At 31.7% G+C, this 24224-nt stretch overlaps 1 protein-coding gene and 1 long non-coding RNA gene across 2 annotated transcripts; one reads left to right on the top strand and one right to left on the bottom strand.

Moving 5' to 3' along the window:
• Window positions 1-968: 968 nt before the first annotated feature.
• Window positions 969-6723, bottom strand: LOC127729696 (MORN repeat-containing protein 5-like). The gene is made up of 5 exons (XM_052237544.1): window positions 6658-6723; window positions 4710-4857; window positions 3751-3862; window positions 2770-2901; window positions 969-1874 (listed from the first exon to the last, which is right to left on the bottom strand). Exons 1-5 carry the CDS (start codon window positions 6702-6704, stop codon window positions 1780-1782), a joined length of 534 nt encoding a protein of 177 aa, XP_052093504.1. The 5' UTR covers window positions 6705-6723; the 3' UTR covers window positions 969-1779.
• Window positions 6724-6890: 167 nt separating this feature from the next.
• LOC127728778 (uncharacterized) lies at window positions 6891-22248 on the top strand. The gene is made up of 3 exons (XR_007994370.1): window positions 6891-6943; window positions 9697-9819; window positions 21905-22248. It is a non-coding gene; the product is annotated as an uncharacterized LOC127728778 (long non-coding RNA).
• The last annotated feature ends 1976 nt before the right edge of the window (window positions 22249-24224 follow it).

Genomic DNA, 24224 nt, shown 5'->3' with positions numbered 1-24224 from the left:
CAAACAGGCTTCGTCCATGAACTATCCGCTGCCTTTAAGATCAGATAAACTAAACCGGAAATACATGTACACCTTAGAATCATTCCATACACCAAATATAGTTGACCTATTGCTTATAGTTTCTAAGAAACAAACTTAATCAGGAAAACTTAACATTGACCAATGAACCATGAAAATGAGGTCAAGGTCAGATGAACCATGCCAGACAGACATATACACCTTACAATCATTCCATTAACCAAAATATAGTTGACTATTGCTTACAGTTTAAGAAAAACAGACCAAAACACAAAAACTTAACACTGAGCAATTAACTGTGAAATGAGGTCAAGGTCAAATAAATTCTGCCCGACTGACATGTACATCGTAGAATATTGCCATACATCAAATATAATTGACCTATTGCATAAAGTATTAGAAAAAAAGCCCAAAACACAAAAACTGAACTTTAACCACTGAACCATGAAAATGAGGTCAAGGACAGATGACACCTGCCAGTTGGACATGTACACCTTACAATCATTCCATACACCAAATATAGTAGACCTATTTCTTATAGTATCTAATATATGGACTTGACCACGAAAACTTAACCTTGTTCACTGATCCATGAAATGAGGTCGAGGTCAGATGAAAACTGTCTGACAGGCATGAGGGCCTTGCAAGGTACGCATATACTAAATATAGTTATCCTATTACTCATAATAAGAGAGAAATTAACATTACAAAAAATCTGAACTTTTTTATCAAGTAGTCACTGAACCATGAAAATGAGGTCAAGGACCATGGACATATGACAGATGGAAACTTCGTAACATAAGGCATCTATATACAAAGTATGAAGCATCCATGTCTTCCACCTTCTAAAATATAAAGTTTTTCAGTAGTTAACGCTGCCGCAGCCGGATCACTATCCCTATGTCGAGCTTTCTGTGACAAAAGTCGCAGGCTCAACAAAAACCAACATATTAAAGTTGTAATATTTTTAATTATGTTTCATATCCATAAAAATCATGATAGTGTTCACATTACAAAATGACTTTAGGTCAATTTTCTTCAGTTTCTTATATACCTTCATGCATAACAATTATGTTTATCACATTTTAAGGAAGAACAAATACAATACAGTACATAATTTACATGATTCTTTAAAACAAAACAAAAGTCAATTTTTACTGTGGTAAAATTACAGAACAAAACATCACATAAAATAGATTGGCTTAATTAAAAAATAAGAATGATATCAAGAATTGTCAGAATTTGGATGAAACAGTACAAATAGCATCAGCAACTATTTGTTAGTTGCACATCTATTGCTATTACCTGATATGTTAAAATTAAAGCATTGGTTCTGCAGTTGGCCTATTTGTTTCAATAAACTTACAATTTTTATGAGTACTTTTTAGGTGTTATCAAAATGTAAACAACAATAACCTCATCACTTGATATCATGGACATAAACCAGCTGAGTTGGTTAAGATTTTTTATGCTTGCACATACATTTTCTCTTTTCAGTTGTTTTTTTTAAATGGCGAACTAGTAAGAGATCATATATAAAATGAGATATTAAAACATAGTATCACAGAACACCTTATTTATCGTCATCTCTATAAATCTTAATAAACAATAAGTATTTCAGTTAAATATAAGACATCAAAAACAGGATATAAACAGACTCAGCACATAAATCTAACTCTCGGCACGTAACTAACTCTCACAGTGTTCCATAATGTCATTCACTCTCATACATCTAACACATTCATACAGGTATCAACAGTATCATGCTGCAGACTGAGGTATTCTCCCTTTAATCCCAACAATCTCATCCCAACCTTTTCTGCAGGTTCGTCGAATCCATTCATCCTCATCATCATCTGCAATTATAGGTAAAATATTAAGTTTTTAATCAGAGGACTTCAAATTAATTTTTATAATTCAATAAGAGTATTTTTTTGCTTTATTTTTTTCTTGAATTTTAAAATACCTGGTATGTGATATTCAGCTGAAAATATGCTGACTAAATAATAAAGGCATTCCAAAAAGAAAATGTATCAAATTTTTTAACTGATTTTGGTATGTTCAGTGTTAATTTTTTTAGTTTTCTAATATTGCGCTTAAAAAAGCATGTATCATGTTAAATGATATTATGTACAAACTGTTAAAATTTTGTAAACTTAGGTTGAGACAAGGAAAATAATAGTCCTAGATAACAAATTTAATTGAAATAAGAGCACTAGAAATGTTTGCTTATTTTGAGAGCATTTAAAAAAAAAAGATGGCTGACAAATAAATTTTGACTCTTGGGATTAATTCATGATGTCATGATTTATATATATTTTATTTTGTTAAATGCTTCCTTAGCATAGAAGCTACAATTATCAAGTTTCAAATTTTTTATTTGATCCAGCTGGGGAACGAACCCACACTCCTCCCAATTCAAGGTGAACTCACTACAAGCTATATTATATATATACACATGTATAATGTTAAAATTACATTGAGTTATCTAATGAAAGATGAAAAAAAAAACAATCATTTTTACAATTCAAGATTTTTCTAGCAGTCTTTGTTGAAGTTATAATGTTAAAAAAATATTATTTTATTAAGGTCTTATTAATATAAACTTCTTTATTCCTCTAAACTGATAAAGATTAAAAAAACCAGCATGATTCATACTATACCTGGGGATAAATGCACATTTATGAATAAATAACTAAGAATTAAAAATTTAAACTAAAGCTTTCTATGTCAGATTTTGTTCTAACTTACCTGCATTTCGTAAAAATTTATGATTATAATCGACAACAACTCTCGTATCTGGATTATAGAATCCATCTCCACAATCATAACATCCTTCTGGTATGTCTCTGGGGGGCACTCTATTTGTTAACTGTGATCGACCTTAAAAAATATATTATCACAATATTAAAATAAGGAGATATGGTATGGTTGACAATGAGACAACTTTCCACCAGATTCCAAATTACATGGATGTAAGCACTGTATGGCCTTTGATAATGAGCAAAACCCAAATTGTATAGAAAGCTATAAATGGTACAAACATGACAAAACGTAAAACAATTTAAAAAAAAATTTCCAGTCTATCTTCTACCATTGGAATCTGATTATGTACTAATTCTAAGTTGTCAACATGGTCAACAACTTTCAAACTATAACAAGAGACTGCGCACATTTTTGTGATAAGCATATTCCAACCTATAATTCCATCGGAAAGATCTGAAAAGGGCTTACATATAACAACTCCATGCTTAGCTTCTAACCAAAATTTAAAGTGTCATTCTGTTCTGTAGTACTGGAGAAATATGTGTGCGGTTAAAATATTAAGGTCTTTCAACATATCAAGATTTAAAGTATCAGCAAACAGGAAGTACGTGTCTGACAGATGAAAAAGTGCTCACACTTTACAAATCATCTCTGTCAAGCTGCTGACTAAATATAAAGAAGTTCTTTCCCTTAGTACAATGATAATTTAGCGATGAAAATGTTTATTGGATGAATGGATACTGGAATAACAATGTCTTTTTGACTAATTTCTTACATCACCTAGATCATTCTTCATCATATAATCAAAATTTTATATGCAGTATAATATGCTTACTTACTTATCGGTATTCTTCTATTCAGTCATAGCACATCATTGTATTTTTTTTGCAGGGGAGATAACTGCTGTTTATAAATAAGACAGCATGTGAAAATGACAATTACATAAATGTAGTTTCATAAACCTACCTGCAGGTTTTAAACCATTACAAATTTCTGTATAAAATCTTCTATCATACCCATCACAATATTCCCAATTCTCTTCCTCATACCGTAATCCATCAGCAAATGTGTATTTACCCTGTAATAAGAAATTAAAGCATGATTTTACAAACTATTATACATACTTTGAGGGGATGCTTATTCAAACAGTGTCAGAATAAATATAAAATACTGGTAATATAATAAACAATTTTATGATTTATAACGATATTAATGACAAAATTTACTATAATCAATATTTTCAACAGGTCATACTTTAGGGCTCTACAACAATGTTTCTCCGCTTGGTAGAAGTTCATGGATTGATTTGACAAGTATAATGGTCATTTTCAAGCTGCATATACAAGTGTAAGAACATCTAAATAATTACACTTGCTTTTAATTAAAAAAAAATGAAAGTTTTACCAAGAATTAGATGATCATGAATTAGCCTGAATGAATATACCAGGGTAATTGAATTTTGCAGCATATAAACAATAATGTTTTATATACTTATTTGTGATTACAAAAATTTGTACTGTTTCCCCTAAGTAGATTATATAGCCATACATTACTAATAAAGAACTGTACTTTAAAGATGATAAAATTAAGACAGATGAACAACAACATGACATATGTACAAAGTAGTTAACATGCTTGACTTAGAATCAATTATTGAATACAGAATCCATTATTACCGTGGTCTAGCTTTCAAAGATAAATAATGGATCGTCGCGATAAGATTATAATCCTTACATTAACAATGTTATTATGTATGTACATGTATCAATTAGTGTCCATAGTAGGACATTATTTTTTTTTTAACTTTAAAATATTTCGTATCAGATTCCATTACAAATATTCTGTTCTAACTAGACAATATTTTGATATTATTATTATTGGAGTCATTGGGATTAAAATCTAAAAAACCACCTAGGCCTGCATACCTCTATGGCAATACCATTCTCCCATGTTGCATCATATTTACTACCGTTTGGGAAAAATAATGTTCCTTTTCCATGGAACATGCCATCCTTCATATCACCTTCATATTTTGTTTCTGTTGGAAATTCATACTTTCCCTTTCCTTCCATTCTAAAAAGAAAGTTAACTGAATTAGTAAAATTACAACAGAGTTCTCGAAAAGTGGTGGTCCGAGGGATTTGACCACCAAAATTTTGTAAGGACCGACACAATTTTGGTATTTTGCAATTGAAATATTAGTGGGGATCAGTATATTTTCTTCAAGGACCACCAGAGGAAAAAAGATTTCGAGAACTCTGTTATAAACTCACTTGCATTGTTAAAGTTTGAATCGATAGTAAGATAATAGAAAATAAAGTAAATTCAAAGACCATGTTTCAAAAGAATTTTGAAAATTTCACTACAAAGTACCTATTATTTTGCACTGAAACTTAAAATTAAAATGCATTTAATGCTTATATCAGTTCTACCCTCATCCTTATTTTGAAATTTATGTGAGCAATAAGGCCTTAGGTATCAGGCAATAAAACCTGTCTATTGGCCCTAGGTGCCTTTTATGTATTAGTTTCATGGACTTGCTGTCTCATTAGCGTATACATTACCACACATCTTCTTTCATTAATACCTATTCTGTTCAATAACCTTTTAAGAGTAGTGATTTAATCTATGTATTTGAAATTCATCTTTGATCTTCTATGTTGTTTTTCGAATATCGACAAAGATAACTGATGCAATTTTCTAACAGTATCATGCATTAACAAAACTAACTTTGCTTATAAACATGATAAATGTTAAAACATTTTTATTTTGCATTTTATTTTTTCATTTGTACATGTGTACATGCAAGTTAAATTTGCGTTATACATGTATGTCAGACACACACAATTTCAAAATCAATATTAATCATCTAGCAGCAGATGTTTATTTATAAAAATTGTGGAAAGGTTCAAGTTGGAATTAAAAGATTAACAAATTAATGGCATCTTCTTAAAGTCATATGATACTTCAAATCTAAAAACAGCGGTGGATCCAGCCATTTTTAAAAGGTGGGTTCCCAACCCAGGATAAAGAGGGGTTCCAACTATATGTCCCCATTCAAATGCATTGATTGTCAAAAAAAAGGGGGGCGGGGTTCCAACCCCTGGACCCCCCCCCCCCCCCCCCTGGATCTGCCACTGAAAAATAGGTTGAAAATTTTGTATATTGGGACAAAGTCTGCAATAACAGTAAGAAAATCACTATACTAATAAACTCAAAATTGTTATTTTATTTTTATCCTGTTCCTGTTCTGTTGACGGACGCTGCCATGTTGTAAGTCATATGATTTCCCCAAAATTTGTATAACTGATTATCAAAAAGAATAATGGGAACATACATTTTGAATTTTTCTGTTTGAGTTCGAAACAAATTGAGACTAGAGCTTATTCAACATACGATTTTATAGCAAGCAAAATGAGTTCTCACCTCAGATCAATCCGGCAGATTTTTGTTAAATCATTTATAACCCGACTTTTTATATTCGTTGTTTTTTAGGTATAATTCTCATGCTTTGAAATGAGAAGAAAAAGACACGCTTCCTGAAAAGCTGAAGATTATGTTTCTTTCTTTACATGAAAAATGTATATAAAAAAACATCACTCTATCTTTTACAGACGTGCCATGTAGTAATGTCCAAGGACGTTTGACAAAGTATACAATCAAAATCAAAATTATTCACTATTCTTATTGAAAAGGTGTACAAATTAGCTGTGTTGTACTACACTAGACTAGTAGTAGTACTACACTGTTTTCTTGATGTAAACTGTTCATGGCTTGTATTGTGAGTTTGTTGGATACAATATATCCTGTTTGGCTTGTTAAGTGTATGGATATCCCAAAATGTGACCTTATATTGTGTTTACTGATATTAACCTCCCATTTTTGTAATCTCCATCATAACTGCTGCCTGTGTACTCCATTTTGCCGCAATATTTTGTTGTCAAGGAAAACGGAAGTTGTATATTTACAAACAAAAGTCGGACATCATAAATCCGGAGATCGTAATAAAAAACAGCGATGCATTCGTTTTAAGATCTTTTAAAATTCGGTCTCCTCCTATATGAAGGTATATACATATGTGCCAATGGAATGGGGTCCCTTTTTTGATACGTCAAATATATCAGTGGGGTGCAATTTTACCGAGGAAATATATCAAAAGGTAGTAATTGAAAAGTGTTTTTAATATATAATAAGATCGTTGTATATGCATATAGGTACTATCAGAGACATATAATACAAATATAATATAATTGTATTATATGTCTCTGGTACTATTTGACCTGATAAATATATGAATGGGTTATGATTTCGCTGTGAAATATATGTATAGGTAGGGATTTCACAATTATTCAATATAATCCCATCTGCACAACTGTACCCAAAATCCCATGTTGAGACCCCCCCCCTTGGCGCCAAGGAACTCAATATTCAGAACAACAGCTTACAGATATTCTTCATGTTCTTGATGACAATGAATCAAAAGCCAACTAGAAATAAAAACACATTGGACCTTCTTATCACCAACTGTCCTAGTAAAATGATGAAACTATAGATGTCATTCCAGGAATTTCAGACCATAATATTGTATACATACAGTATGCAGAAATGAACACCAATCAAATGACAAACAACCAAAAGCCAAGAAAAATCCAACTGTATAGAAGAGCTAAATGGGACAACATAAAAGAAGATATAATATATGAATTTGCTTTATATCAAAATTCAAAAAGAAAGCATGAACAAAAAGACAAACATAAATATTCTCTGGAATATGTTCAAGGAAGGACTAGAAAGCAGTAAAGCCAACACATACCTTCCGAAAGATGCAAGACTAAGGACAAAAACCCATGTATAACCCAGGAAATAAAAAAAAAACTGATGAGGCGAAGAAACCGAGTCTTCCAAAAGAAAAAAGAAATCAAACCATGCTACTGATATTAAAAGATTTAAACAACTGAAACAAACCATCCAAAGAAAACCAAGACAAGCCTATTGAAAATACATAGAAAACGTAATAACTCCAGAAGATAATGAGGACGTCCACTCACCATGATCAAGTACCACAAGGGTCAGTCTTAAGGACCCAGTCTCTCTCTGTTACATAAACGACCTACCAGAAGGCCTACATGCACTCAACAGTGAGACCGTTTGCAGACGATACTGTTGTCTATTTGGCCATTTCCTCAGACAATGACTGCCATAAACTCCAAGAAGACCTGGACAAACTGGCAAAATGAGAAATAACTAGAAAATGGAGTTCCACCCTGAAAAATTCAATCAAGTGGGACTACAAACTCCACGGCAAAACAATGGAGCATGAAACATCGACTTAATACCTGGGCTGCACCATCACAAATGATCTAAATTGTGGAGAACACATAAACAACATCACAGGAAAAGCCAGCTGAAGCCTTGGTTTCTTATATTGAAACTTCAACATCAGCTCAAAATCAATCAAAGAGCATGCCTATAAAATATTAGTAAGACCACAAATGGAATACGCCACGACAGTATGTGACCTGTACCAGCAAAACCACATAGATAAAATTGAAAAAAGTAGAAAGACGAGCTGCACTATATGTAACAAGCAAACAACTGACAAGTGTCAGCAATATGATCAATGAATTAGGATGGAAAATCTTACAAACAAGACGAAAAGAAGCTCAACTCATCATGTGTTACAAAATAACCAATGACCTTGTAGCCATAGACAAGAGTAAACATCACACTTACCTATTACAGACAGCCGCCAAAGATTGTATGAAAATGGTATGTCTTCGTAATCACCGTCAAGGATTGGAACAAACTGCCTCCATATATCGCCACAGCAAAGTCTTTTGAAATATTTATGTCTCAAGTGTAGAAGAAGAAGAAGAAGATTACATTAAAAAGGAGGGAAATAAGTTAAGATACCATAGAAATTAAGAAATTTTCCAAAAAAACAATTAAAGGGTGGGTCCATTCCCCAAGCGCCCGTGGACTAAAGCCATAAAATTATCTGCTATTGACTGCAACCCCCCCCCAAACAAAAAAAATATAGTCAGGCTAGTTAGTTTAATCCAGTTAGACGGAGCAACAGGGGCGCGGTCAATATCGTTGCTTCAGATGATATATCATTATATTCATATGAATGTTAGTTTAATCCAGCTAGACGGGGCAACAGGGGCGCGGTCAATATCGTTGCTTCAGATGATATATCATTCTATTCATATGAATATTTATTGCCATTATTCACATGATTAAGATTTAGGTGAACAATTATACGATAAGTATATATCTTTAAAAAAATATTATTAGCCACTAATCTTAGAATCTAAGGAATGAATTCTTCATAGTTGTGGTTTTCTATAAAACGAAAAGAAGCAACTGTATTCTAAACTGTCGTTTTTGTGCCGTGTGCATAACAGTAAGGAAAAGTAGTATTAAATAAAAAATTGCCAATGATTATATGACAACTATCCACCAGAGTTCAAATGATGCAAATTTAAGCAATTATAGGTCACCGTACGGCCTTCAACAATGAGAAAAACCCATATTGTATACTCGGTTATACAAGGCTTCAACATGAAAATGTGAAACAATTCAATCGAGAAAAATAACTACCAAATTTACAACAATACAATTTACAAAAAAAAATGACAAACATGAAACAACGACAACCACGCACTAGGCTTCAGGCTCCTGACTTGGGACAGATACGTACAGAATCAATGTGTCTGAATGAATCGTATTTAAGTTTACGGGCTCTATAACAATATCACCGTAAAAATTAGGATGTGATATCCCGTTTTGATAAAAAATTCTATAGGTAAAGCCGGATTTCCTAATCAAATCTCTGTATCTGTGAAAGAATTTGATAAATGTTTTGATTAATTTAAATTTGTGGTAACGAAATTCCTGACTGTATTGTAGGGTAGCAATTGGTGTCCATAGGAATGCCTACAACCTGTAAATCAACTTTCAATGATTGCCGAATCGTACATAGATGTTGCTAAGAAGAAAACTTACAGCTTTTATCACCCTCTCACAATTCCAGTGAGTATATCTAGCACTTTTACATATTTCTTTACAGAAGAAGGCTTAATATGAGATGCAGCAAATACGTCTGCAGTCAGATTTTTCAAAGAATCGTTGCATTAAATAAAGGAACTTCTGTTTGATAAGATTGTGTGATAGTGTAGTATACAGAGTCGAAAAGTCATGACTGTCAACCGAATTGAACTGACCATTAAAAGCACGTGTTTTATTCAACCTGACATCAAAAGAGTTTTTGACACTCCAAAAACAGTAAATTCCATTATTTTCATATGCTGTATTACAATAATTGATAACAAGCTCTTTAATAGAAGTAGTGGAACTAGTCAACATTTCTCCGATAGCAGCAAGTTATGGTATCATTATTTTTTATATATATTATATTTTTTTTCTAAAATTTGCTGTTTGATTTAAGACCACGAGTACATGTTGCCAAAAATTTGATATTTTTTTTTTATTATTTCGTGCGCAGAATTTCACAAGAAACAATAAGATTTTTGTTTTATTTGTTACGCATAACACAATTCAAATGAAAGTTTCGCCACATAATAATTTGTACATTGTTGTGTTTGAACTCAAGACAATAAAATGTCGAACAATCTGACAATAATGAAAAGTTACATAAGAAATCCAATTATGGACCTGGTAGAAAACAGAATTGCTTATCAGTTTCGTATTGATTCTGCAAGTTTTATTGATAAGAACCTTAAGAGATCCCACTTGAATCTGATAGATTTGCCAGCTTAGACAATATTTTTTACGTATAGTCTGCAATTTATTTAGGTAATGTAAGCTGAAGGTGGAAATATCTTTCCAAGTCTATTAATAAATTAATGAGGTTTATGTGGATGGTGTCTAGATACATACAATGCTGATGCAGCTATAATAAAGTGTTGGGCAGTTAATAAAACCTTGATGCAATCAATAACTATTCATGTAAAGTATATATAGAAGATTTAGTACTGACGAACACGCTTTTACATTGGGCTTATATGCTAAATAATAGCAACAACATACAATGCTATTACATGTAGGCAATAAGAGTCCCACTCTACCTTATGTTTTCTACAAAAATGCACTCACAAGCGCACACGTCCGTAAAGTACCTTATACCCCATTTCACTATTTCTCTACTCCTTAAAATCGCGTCGTATCACTTTGTATTAATTGAGATAATCTCATTGTTACTTATTGTAATTAATCAATTGAATATAATTCTACATTTTCAGAAATATAAAATCGCTTCCAGTTCAACATATATATAAAATCGCATACTCTCAATGCGATAGGTCCCGGGGGTGAACACCTTTTATTTTATGATATAAATGTATATATTTTACCAAAATCTCTCAAATTGAGATTAAAAACTCTTTTTAAAATACTTGTCTGTATTGGTTTGACTTAATACAACCATTTCACTGGTAAAATCAGTTTGTGTATGTGTATATATATAAGCATGAGTGTCATTTGTCCTAAATATTGGACATCATATATAGTTTATCTTAGCCTTTAAGCTTACACTATATATTTCAGTTGACTTTTTAATTGATTATTGTGAAATTCGAGTCATCCTGTCAACGAAAAGCCAATAACTTGTAACATATTAGATTTTAAATATTAGACCTTATATTATGGGTCTAATTTTGAATTATGGGTGTTTTTATTGCCGTTCATTTAACAGGAACCATAATATGTTCACACGACATATAAGTCTACTGTATGGCGGAGACATAAGGTTAACTTTTAAGTATAACCGCCTAACCACCAGAGGAGGTTAACTTTCAAGTATAACCGCCTAACCACCAGAGGCATAGTTTTAAGAGGATTTAAAACTTGAAAGAAAATGAAATCTAAATCTTTAGAAAATAACGAGCATGTTAACTTGTTTAAGTGCATACATAAAACAAATAAAAAGAAGTGGTACGATTGCGCATGAGACACCTATCTATCAGACACCAAACCGCGTGGATGTGAGCAGGTACAGGTCACTGTACGGTTTCCAACAATGGGCAAAACCCATACCGTATAGTCAGCTATAAAACCCCAAAATAACAAAATATTATAAAAGAATTCAAACGAGAAAACAAGCACATTGTGTGTGTGTGTGTGTGTAGAGGGGCGTACGTGAGTGGGCTGTTTTCAATACTATTGTTCATTGAAAAAATCTACTTGGAAACCATATGACCGAATAAAAAATGCAGCTCGTTAATACAAGATGTACACATTAGCATTGTAAGACAGAAAGGATTGTGGCTATGGCTATATACCAAAGACACAAAAAAAATAAAAAAATCTTTCTTTTGTAAATATGTCATGAAGTCTGTCTGAGATAAAAATGTACAATTTATTACACAAATTCATTGGTATTTTATCCTTAAGATGATATCCAATGTTGATAGTGTTATGAACTATGACTTCTAGGGAAATTGTAATTAATAGATTTCATTTGAAATTGACTATTTTATCAATGAAATGTACCACAAATTTACATCATACTTTACGATGAAAAAGATCGGCGTACTGATAGCATCATTACCCATTGGTTATTATAATGTTAATTCACATAAATAGTATCGTTGTTAATTCATGAGGAAAATATAGGATTATTTGACACAAGGTGAACTTACTCTGGAATTTCCGATGTTATCTCGTATTTATAACTGTAATATTTCCTTTTTTGTAAACTTATTTTGTAAATTGGAAATTTTAGAATATGTTAATATCTACTTATATTTTGAAATTTCCAATAATTTACAAATAGGAAATACAACATAATTTGCACATTTAAAATTGAGATTTTGAACATTGACAGTTCAAATTCTTACATTAATAAGTACATAAAATTAAAACTTACAAAAAAATGTTTATGTAACACATCGTTCTTTTAATGTACACATATACATATCAACTCATCGTTGGATCAGACACAGAGAGTACAAATTGAATAATCAAGTTCTATTTACTAAACTCGAATGATTTCGATAATAAATTGGATTCTTTTTTCCGTAAAGGCCTTGCTCGAGTTTGCAACATTTCGTTTTCTACGCACGATTGATAATTAACAAGCCAACACAAATTTTCCATAACATGAATGATTTATGATTTTATGGTACTAATCCTAGAAAGTTTATGAGGTCAATCATTTGTTTACCTTTGGAATTTTGTTTTTCATACAAAGGTTTCGCTCGGATTAAGAAGTTCTTATAGTAAAAACAAAAAACTATTTTTGTCCATCAGACCTTAAAATAGATTCTTTTAAATTCTTATGCTGTTTTGGATAAACCTAAATGTGTCCAAATTTTCGTTTTCATTATGCCCCTGTTGTTTCCGATAATAGGGACATTGACCAATGTTTGCTCAGCGTCCAGTGACGCATATTTCATGCACATGAAGAATGACGAGAACTAATTAAATAATAACCAATTAATTATAGTACTGCAAAGTAGAACGAATGGGATGGGATGAGATAGATTATTTGCAAAAGAATCCTCCCGGACGAGGATACTGGCCATGCAGTGGTAAATAAGTTGACGCAGCAGATAAATTATTCAGAACCATTCAATTTCTTACTGTCATCAATGAAAAGCAAAGTGCAAAATGTACATAAAAGTTACTATGATCTACATATTTATTCTCAGGGATTTATTTTACTCCTTAAAACAAACTTATTTAATTGTTATGTACCTATATAAAATACGAAACCATGTTGTCTTAATCTATGGAAATTAAAAATCTATTCAGAAAAGTTGTTAACATGATATGTAAAAATAGATCCAAGGAACAAAAATGTGATGAGTCGGAGGGACTCAAATTCTTGCCTCATTGGTAACCTTAATGATAAAACACATTATGTATAGAACAATACACACTGTGTATTATGTGTTGATGTTTGGTTATAATTCTAATAGAATAAACATATTGAAGATATACTTCACATCTTATTCTATTATTCATTTTATTCTAATACCCCGATTATCAATTTTTATATAGTTTGGTCAATCAAATTTATCCGCTTATTGTTGGTCATCTGTGTTGTTAGGGTCTCCCTGTAAGATAGAAACTGTTGGTCCGAAATTGGATGTCCTGTTTGTTAAGCACTGAATTTTGTGATCGAGATTTCTTTTCGGCGGTTTCTTTTCAGTTATACGTGTACAATGATTACTGATTTTAAACTATGACGTCAATGAGTATTTTTGCCTTTTGCATGTAAAATCAAAGATGTATTTTTGCCTTTTGCATGTTAAATCAAAGGTGTATTTTTTTGGAGTTGTTGGGGTGAGGGTTTTTTAATCAGACATCCATAACACTTAGGATGTGGCGAGGTTTGAAAAGTTAAGTGCGAATCTGCCTAAGAATCAGCAGTGGTAAAAACATGACAAACAAAAACCCACTGAAGTTGACATTAATTCATGTTCAAAATGTAAAATGGTGCACGAATATAACATTCGTTTCCTTTTCCTGTTCTGGTAATTCAAGATATAATTTGGTTGAAATGCACAAAAAATTAACAAGTAAGCGGAGCTAACTCCGTAACTTGCTATCATTCTAACCAAAAGTTATCTAGAGATTTCTAGAACTACCAGACACCCAGAAATGAAAGACCTACCATTTCCAACCCAGGATGAGGGTAACATCAAAATAGGATGGTTAGGTCGGTTGGTTTTTTTCCGGCCATGTTTTGATTTTTTTCAAATTGTCTGATTCTTACAAAGACTGGCACTTAAGTGAGTACTTAGGCATCACTTATCTCGATCAGTGTACTTACTAAAAGAGTAGCGAAAAAAAAGTACAAAGAACAGATTAGTGCCTGATTAAATCATTTCGGCATTACAATAAATAGAAAAACAGCAACATGAAAATCAGTACTTGATATTGACATTTCAAAGAATCAGTTACTAGTACTGAAATCGAGCCAACACTTTATCTATACTGAAATAGAAATCATGCACTCTAGACCAATATCGGCTGCTGTACTTCTGAAATGATTCAACGCAGTCCGGTAAAATAACGGTATATAGAACTAAAAATCTGTTTGCCATTTCATTTCAATTTTTCGAACCATTCTTTGTTTTTGGTGATTCCGTGTCTGAGAAACGGTTCAAAGTTTGGTTTTTCACTAATGTAGTTAATGGTTTGGTATACCATTTAACAACTTGATATTCAACTGTTATATAGAAATTTGAAATTGAAATTTCTCACGTTGAAATCAGGACATATGGTTTATATCTACATTTTTTTAACGATTTCTTGAATACTATGTATGATCATTATTTGAATACGAATGTATTCATTTTCGATAACTTCTTGACATTTTTGTTTCACTTCAACTGAACTTTTATATATTTGGCCTGATCGACCCATTATTATTATTATCTATTATGATACAGTATTTTAACGGCGCATTATACATGTACAATGTAAAAATTATCATAAGCGCTTTACAACAAAAAATCAATTCACAGATACAAGTATTTACAATAGAATATGAAAGCCCGTGATAAAAAATCTTTCAGAACCTACTTATAAGATTTATTGTTTCCTTGGTCTCATCCTGAATATGCATGAACTATTTGCATCTGGACGTTAAGCACACAAACAACAATCAATCAATCTATTTTTCATCTGTCATTTAAATATTATACTTTTTAAGGTTAGATAGCATAATTGAACTGTAATTTATGATCCCTTTGACAGTTTGGAAGATACATGTATTTGTTGATTGACAAACGTTGAACACGATACATGTCGAGATTGTGTGAAAAATAACATAAAGACATTACTAATATGTTCATATAAACATGCAATAATTCATTTCTGTAAGGGTTAAAGGGTAATTGAATAATATTGTCGAAAAGTTGACGTGTTTTCTCCTTCAGCTGGTTCTGATGTGTCATAAATACAATAAAGTACAAACATTTATGTAATCTAAAGAATCTGACCTGTTCTTGTTACACACGCATTGTTGCTATAACTGTGAAACTCATGATAGCACAGACATATTTTCTATTGCAAACTTAAAGAGTTTTGATATTGAGGTATTTCTTATTGTTCTTTTTTTTTTTTTTTTGTTGTTTGTATTTTTGATGGTTTGTATGTTTGTTTCAAGTACATATTAGGATAGCCCAATTCGCTTCGGAAATTGATATTTCGAAAAGAAAACAGTTTTGCATTTCTTTCTTATGAAGAAATAAGAAACATATTTTATATTTTTTATCTGGACACCATGAGACCATTTACTGTATTACCAGATGAAAAAAAAAAACTACACCATAAATATAGTAAAACGGTAAATCTATATAACAATTTTTTTTTGAAAATTCCAAAACAAATATAAACGGGGAAGTTACAAAAGTTTTTAGTGTCTCCATATACCCATGTTTAACGAATTACAAGCCTTTTTGGATATATGACATAGATGTAAAACAAGATTTTTTTCGAGTAGAAAAATCATGAATCATAACTTATTTTGACTGTTAAGTTTTCTATTATATTATCTATTGAATACGCATTCACCAGAAAATATATACTATGGCATTCGTAAGGGAACATAATAATAAAAACTGAAAAAGAGAGATCATTATCTATTTGATATTGTCTACAACAAAGGAAAATTATTGAAATCCTTAAATATAAACTAAAAAAAAAACAAATATGTAGTAAGTAAGTGTGGTTTAGCTGTAGGACTATATACAAAAAAATACATGTATGCCCTCTACATGAAACAATGTTCAAAGGAAACTTTTTACCAACAAAGAATTCATCCAAATTTTGTAAGGGTAAAAGTGTAACTGAAACATATATATCAAACCACGATGTTGAAAACTATACAGAAGACAAAATAAAAGTATATTGTATCTGCTACAGACAATTAATGATGAACATTCTCAGAGAAGATGTTTGTATGCCCGCGGGCAGCCGATTCATTTGACGTGTATATCTATAGCCGACTCCCAACCCATGACCTCATCACCTCTTGACAGTTGCCTCCGGACCAGCACTGTATAGAAAGATTAAATCATTAGCAGTTTAACACCTTATATAGTATGATGATATAGTTTTTATCTTCAGCACTGTAGGGCAAAAATACATGTCTGTAATATTTTGAGATGCAAGTTTAATATGAAAAGAAGAAAAATGTAACATGCTTTTTCATCAAAAGAATTTGATTAAAATCACAGTTGGTTAATAATCAAAAAGCTGACTTTGTTTGATATAGAATTTATCGTATTTGTACATTATAAAAAGCTGTACATTTAGGAAATACTGTATATATTTAAGGATGTTTCATCGGTAGATGGTTTCATGTGAAAATCAAACTGTCCTTGATCAATTCAACGCTGTTTAAATCATAACAGTCATACCTTAAGCAGAAAAAAGAAGAAGAAAAACATTTCTTTATACCATTCTATCTTAATCTATGTTCTTGCGCTGTATTATTAAATAGCAATTTTCCATACATCTAATCTCACATATCGTATTAATTAAATTTCATTGTAGAAATTTCGATGTTCCTCGATTTTCTTTTGATTGACAGTCTTTTGTTTTCTGAGTTGTCGTTTGTCGACGTGCTGTTGTTGTTCTGTGAATGTTTATGACATATAAAAACTAAATCGATTGGATGTGTACTAATTGGTATTTTAAGTCGTAGATATATTACATATGTTAGCCATTATTGGCTTTGAACTAGCTTTCGGTTACTGCAATTATACTCTCAGATCTTTCCTTTTTGTATTTAGTATTTTTGTTGATTGTTTTTTTTTTGTGTGCTTTGTATCGATCTGATGAGTGATGCTCTTTTCAAAAGATTTTTATATTTTGTTCTTATGTTCTTCTGTTACACAACTGTCCCAAGTTAGGGGAGGGTTGGACGCCTGCTAATATGTCAAACCCCGCCACATTCTGTATGTGCCTGTCCCAAGTCAGAAGCGTGTAAATCAGTGTTTTGTCGTTGGTTGCTGTAAATATCACATATTTTCTTCGTTTATTGTTTTGTACAGTTGGTTGTTGTATTGGTCTGTTGAACCACTGTCCCATTATAGGGAAAGGTTTGGGCGCCTCAAAACATGTTAAAAGTAACTTAAAACAAGCCAAATTCTGTATCTGCTGTCCCAAGTCAGGAGCCTGTAATTCAGTGGTTGTCGTTAACTTCTGTATATCACATTTGTTTTTGTTTTTATTTATTGTTTTGTACACTAATCAGGCCGTTAGTTTGCTCGTATGAATGGTTTTACATTTGTCATATCGAGGCCGTTTATAGCTTGCTATGCGGTATGGGTTGTGCTAAATGTTGAAGGCCGTACTATGATCTATATTTGATAACTTCTGTGTCATTTTGGTCTCTGGCGGAAAGCTGGAAATCATAACACATTTTCTTAGTTTTATATAAATTCTCCAGTTAGATATATAAAACTGATTACAGTTTACTTCGCGAAAAGTTTTTCATTTTTGTTTAAAGGATTTACACATAAAATGAGTGAAGACTTGTATTTACCAAATATAAATAAGAAGATGTGGTATGAAAAAACTATCCATCCAAGTCACAATGTGTAAAAAGTAAACAATTATAGGTCAAAGTACGGCCTTCAACACGGAGCCTCGGCTCACACCGAACAGCAAGGTATAAAGGGCCCGAAAATGACTAGCGTAATACAATTCAAACAGGAAAACCAACGGCCTAATCTATACAAAAACGAGAAACGAGAAACACTTATGAACCATCCCAGCAAACGACAACCACTGAACAACAGGCTCCTGACTTAGGATAGGTGCATACAAATGCAGCGGGTTTAAACGTTTTAACAGGCACCAACCTTCACCCTAACCTGAAGCAGCGATGTAACATTACAACATAAAAAGGACACACAATAAAATATCAATTGAAATGGCTTTACTCGATCAAAAAGACATACACAAAAACAAGTACATATACACTGAACGAATAAGTTTGATCTATGACACAATATAAATAAAAAAGATGTATCAATGTCAAAAAGACAACTTTAACCTAGGACAAAATGGCGTTAAACAAAGTTACGTACACAGATAAATTTAAATATTTTTTACAAAACAAATTTGTTGTTCATAGTACGAGTACAGAAGTGAAAATTTATCGTCATACTAAATAATTTTCAAAGGTGGTACATATTAAAAATAGTAAGACGAGATATAACACAAAATAAGTAAACATTGAATAACAAAAATGCTTTACAAATTGTGTCAACAGGTCAAATTAACACGAAAGTACGATTTGAGAGTACTCTCAGTTACTGAAAGCTAGTTAAAAGCCAAAACCAATTAATAATAAAAAATCATGCATCAGAGACTAAAATCAATTAAAACACATCCCAGGCAGGGATTTAGTGTTTTAACGCCATGGACAGTCAATTTTGAAAGAAGACATAACTAGTGCAATGCCAAAATAAAAGTAACGACAGGTAGTAGGATAGTTTTGATCTAACCTTTTAATAAATATGTATGATGTTATATATAGATAAAACAATTTCTAAAAAGAAAATAAACGTGGATGTGTATATATACATCCCAAAAAAAACATTAAAAAAAAATACAAATTTAGTTATGTTTTAATTTGTTGATGACAAAATCGATGTTAGTGCAAATGAAAACAATATTCAAAGATCTTATTACCACATTAATACGATAACCTTTACTAACAAGTTTGTTTAAAGGTTCGATAAGTTTACACGGATCACATAGTGGTTTCCGCGCTTTTAGTACAATATTACCGTAAAATTTAAGATGTGAAATATCGTTTTTAATAAGTTTTCTACAGGTACAGGCAAATTTTACAAATCAAATCTTTGTATCTATAAAAGAATTTAGTAAATGTTTTAAGTAATTTATGGTAACGAAATCCCTGACTTAATAATTTACCAGTGATACATTGATCACGTTCGTTAAAATCTATGACATCACTACACACACGGGCATAACGAACGAGTTGGGATATATAAACACCGTATGATGGAGCCAAAAGAACATCGCCGTCTAAAAAAGGAAAAATAACAATAGGGAATGAAAAATCGTCTCTTTTGTCGTAAATTTTTGTATGGAGTTTCCCTTTATAAATTGAAATGTCTAAATCTAGGAAAGGACAACTACTGCTGTTTATGTGAGATTTATTTAAAGTAAGTGCTTTTGGGTAAATTTCGGTAGTATATTTAGAACTCTGGATTATTTAATGAAAAATATCATCAAGATAACGGTAGGTATTGTTGAATGTGTCAACCAAATGTAACAATGAAGTGTCTTTACTGATTTTGGCCATAAACTTTAATATAGGAATAAATCTGCTACTTAAAGGGGCGCATTTAGTTTCCATAGGAATACCTACTACATGTCGATACAGTTTTTCGCCGAAACGTACATATATGTTGTCCAGGAGAAAATTTAAAGCTTCAATCATATCTTCAAATTTCCAGTAAGTGTATGCAACATACTTTCCTTTTTCGTTACAGAAAAGGCTTTAAACGAGTTACAGCAAATAAATTTGCAATGAGATTTTTCAAAAGACCATTTAATTAAATATGAAAACTTTTTCTTGATAAGATTGTGTGGAAGTGTAGTGTAGAAAGTAGAAAAATCATAACTGTCAATAGAATTAAAAGGACCATCAAAAGCACGTATTTTATCTTAAACCTCTAAAGAATTTTTAACACTACAAAAATAATTAATACAATTATTTTCATATACTTTATTACAAAAGTTCTTTGATAGTAGTAAGGGAGGTAGTTAGAAGCACTGACAGATTAGTAGTAGAACACTTACTAAATGCGGAGTTGAAACGAAATTTAAATGGTTGTTTGTGTAATTTAGGTAACCAGTACATAGTCGGGACTTTCAAATGTTCGGAAGAGGCTTTAAGCTGGGTAGTGGCAGTTTGTTTACAATTTGACTCTCTGTGGAGCGTACGGACCTGAATATAGAAGAATTGATAATTTCGTTTTGGAGAACTTCCGTGTAGTATATGCGTCACACCACCACTACATTATTGGCTGCGTTGTCTGCCGGTATGAACACAAACCGCTCTGCGAGTACTTGGAGTTTATTTTTTATTCTAGAAATGGGTATATCATGAACCCTATTATTAATTTCAGAATTGTTTTCAAAATGAGATATACGAATATCAACAGTATTCATAATTTTATTCAAATAACTGTCTAGAGATTTTTTTATCAGACTTTTCACATTTACGCCAATTTTTACAGAAGGCAGTCCTAGGCCAAATACCACAATTAGTTCCTCTATTAGTTCTTTATAACTTTTTGTCTCATTAAAAAAATTGCACCATGCATTTTTGTCAAATCTTTTGTGTGTGTAATGTATAGTACTAGTCCAAAAATATATCAAAAACTCAGAAAAAAAAGAAACCAATCACTCTTACAAATTTAGCCAATACACATCCATACCCCTATTGACAAGTCAAGAGATGTTCCGAAAACTGTAAATATTACCTTTTTGCACTTGGCCTAATCACTCTTTCCATATCAAAATCAGTTTAAATACAACATCCAAAAACATATTTCACCTCTCTTCTTTCATTTCCACCCCATAAAAACTAAGAAATCAATGAGAAAGGCAAAGAAAAAATTAAGAAAAAATACACTTTAGTTATTGGGAACTATATTCGTGAACATTAATTGTGGTCTTGGGCCAGACAGAGCGTCTTTAATGACCTGACGACACTGTTTCCAATCTACAATAGATGGAGGACGATATTTAGGTCCTTTATTAAGAAAAGTTTTGACCTAACGGTCTTCAACGATGTTGAGATCTCCTCTAATGACATGACCATAGGGGACATATCTAAAACTAGATGTTTCACAGTCTCAAGAGGAAGGAGCATTATTTTCTATATTGACGTCTGATGTTACTGACATATAATTAAAATTCAAACTTCTGCTGGGTTTTTTGTACGAATACGAAATAATAGGTGGTTCTGTATTATCAAAATATGGAGGTATTTTGCTATGGATGGTAAAGTCATTGAATACACTAGATAAGTAATTAAAATCAATACCTCTATTTATATATTTTAATTTAAAAAAATGCCGTTTATGATTTTCAGGTTTATCGATACTAGGAAACAGCCTGTGATGACAAAAGGCTGTAATAATACGGATGTATTCATACAACGGGCTGAAAAATTAAATTTTATCACACTCCAGAAAAATATCATATAGTTTACTTATTGGTATATGACCAAGTTTGCATAGTAATTGATGTCTACCATTATTTTGTATTATAGATAATAGATCAGCAAGTGTATAATTTATACGATGTTTAATACGTAGATACGTTTACCATGAGAATGCACGTTTTTATTTTGCTAATTAACCATCTATGACTACACTCAGTTTTAGCCATTTAGAAATATTCTAGTGGTTTTTTTTAATAGATTGATGTTATTTATTGTCCTCCATTTATATAGAATAAATCCTACTTGATTTTCAAATATCCATGTATTTCATAAATATACCGTATTTTCATAATTTATATATATATAAAAAATTAAAACAACACGTTATAAATTTCATGCGTCCGAAGCGCTTTTCTGGATTTACCTTCATCAGGAACGCTCAAAGCCGAATATTTAAAAGCCAAGGATGTATAAGGACCGAAAACGTTTAATCAAATATAACCTTAAAAATTGCCAAATCCATCTAAGGCCAACTTTGCCTGAGGGAGTTGAAACCTTAGTTACTGTTTATTTTCAAAATTTATAAACGGGCAATTTTAGATAGTTTGTTATATATCATGTCAGTACCGAAGTACTGACTACTGAGCTGATGATACCCCCAGGGACTGATAGTCCACCAGCAGAGGTATCGACTCAGTGCTGTAAAAAAAATTAAAACAGCACGTTATAAATTTCATGCGTCCGAAGCGCTCTTCTGGATTATATAACTGTTTCAATATATACAAAAGTACTAGTACGCATCAAAAGATCTCAGTGTCTTATATATACTGGTATAAAATCTTGATACCTTGTTGAACTTGCAGTGAATTATGTGAGCATTTGATCTGCGTTGATGACTCAGTGTGAATTTGAGACGCAGAACAGCAACGGAACAGTTGCTCTTTTGTTTTTGTTTATGAAGTACATATAGGGATTTTGTTCTGCATTAAAACACAACATACCTTTTTTCTCATTACTTTATATACATATATATATATATATATACTTGTATATATATATATATATATATATATATGTACAAGTCTAAATTGAAAACAGCGTTCAAACCTATGATTGCGTTGGATAAAAACCGCAATTTTTAGAGGGGTCTAAATACAGCACAAACAACATTTTCCAAAAGACCAAAAAAGTGAAAAAGTATATTATATATATATTATTACAAAATATATTATTTCATATATATTATGAGATTGAGAGAAGATACCATGGGGACACCTAAAATCCACAAGTAGAAGAACAATACACAACACCATGACAAAAATAAAACAACACTCCACTAAACAACAACAACAGCAACACGAACTCCACCAAAATCCGGGGGTTAACTCAGGGGCTCTAAAAGGATAAGCAGTCCAAGACTTGTATCAACCCACTTTTTGTAAGTTACTGTCATATACCATCCACAAATTTATTTAAGACGACTGTTTCTTCTAGTTCTATTTGGATATCATAGTCATGTATTGTTTTGGTTTTCCTAACTTCTAGTACCTACCGACTGCTAATCGAGAAGACCGTTTAGAATTCTTCACATGACATTATTAAAATGTAAATTAAATCGACAATTTCAAGCTAGGTTTGTTTAGCACATAGTAAGTGTTTGGAGTATGGAGTCATTAAGTGCAATTATCACAATGATTGATCTCTTTGCACTGACATATAGATAGCTTGAAGCAATAATTTCTAGAAGTCTGGCTGCATTGTAGGAGAATTTGCTGCAATTTACAAAAGTACACATTCAGCTGATCATTGTAATATGTTCGTTCGTCGTGTATTAAATCAGTCAAGGTTTATTCTAATATCTATTCACACTTAATGAAATCAAGTCTTTACATTGAATCATTAAAACTTGAAGACTAAAATGTGATTACACATCTGTTTATCTGCAATAAAAGTCCCCTCCCTTTTACTCATGTGTGATATATACTGTAAAACAACAACCATTTAAATGATGATCCGGATTATATTGTAATTTATCAACATCTTCATCAGGTCCCGGGGTAAAGTCTGTCATTTGTCAGTGAATCAAAGAGCCCCGGGCATTTGTTACTCACGGCTGAACAAGGACCATTCACCTTGCATTTCTATGTAACAACATCAAAGGGAATAAGAATAGAGGAAGACAAGCGATATAGACATCAAAGACATAATGTCACACTATGAAATACACTAAAATAAAAATTATCAGATT

This window comes from Mytilus californianus, unplaced genomic scaffold (assembly GCF_021869535.1).
Source record: "Mytilus californianus isolate M0D057914Y unplaced genomic scaffold, xbMytCali1.0.p SCAF_2, whole genome shotgun sequence".
Lineage (NCBI taxonomy): Eukaryota > Metazoa > Mollusca > Bivalvia > Mytilida > Mytilidae > Mytilus > Mytilus californianus.
This window is presented reverse-complemented; position numbering and strand designations above follow the sequence as displayed.

Bases quoted from the DNA above. Each gene is read 5' to 3' on its own strand.
- LOC127729696 (XM_052237544.1), bottom strand. From the start codon at position 6,704: ATGGAGTACACAGGCAGCAGTTATGATGGAGATTACAAAAATGGGAG. The intron at 4,858-6,657 runs GTTAATATCAGT...CTTTCTTTTTAG, and splicing joins GGAGATTACAAAAATGGGAG to AATGGAAGGAAAGGGAAAGT. The intron at 3,863-4,709 runs GTATGCAGGCCT...TTCTTATTACAG, and splicing joins AGAATGGTATTGCCATAGAG to GGTAAATACACATTTGCTGA.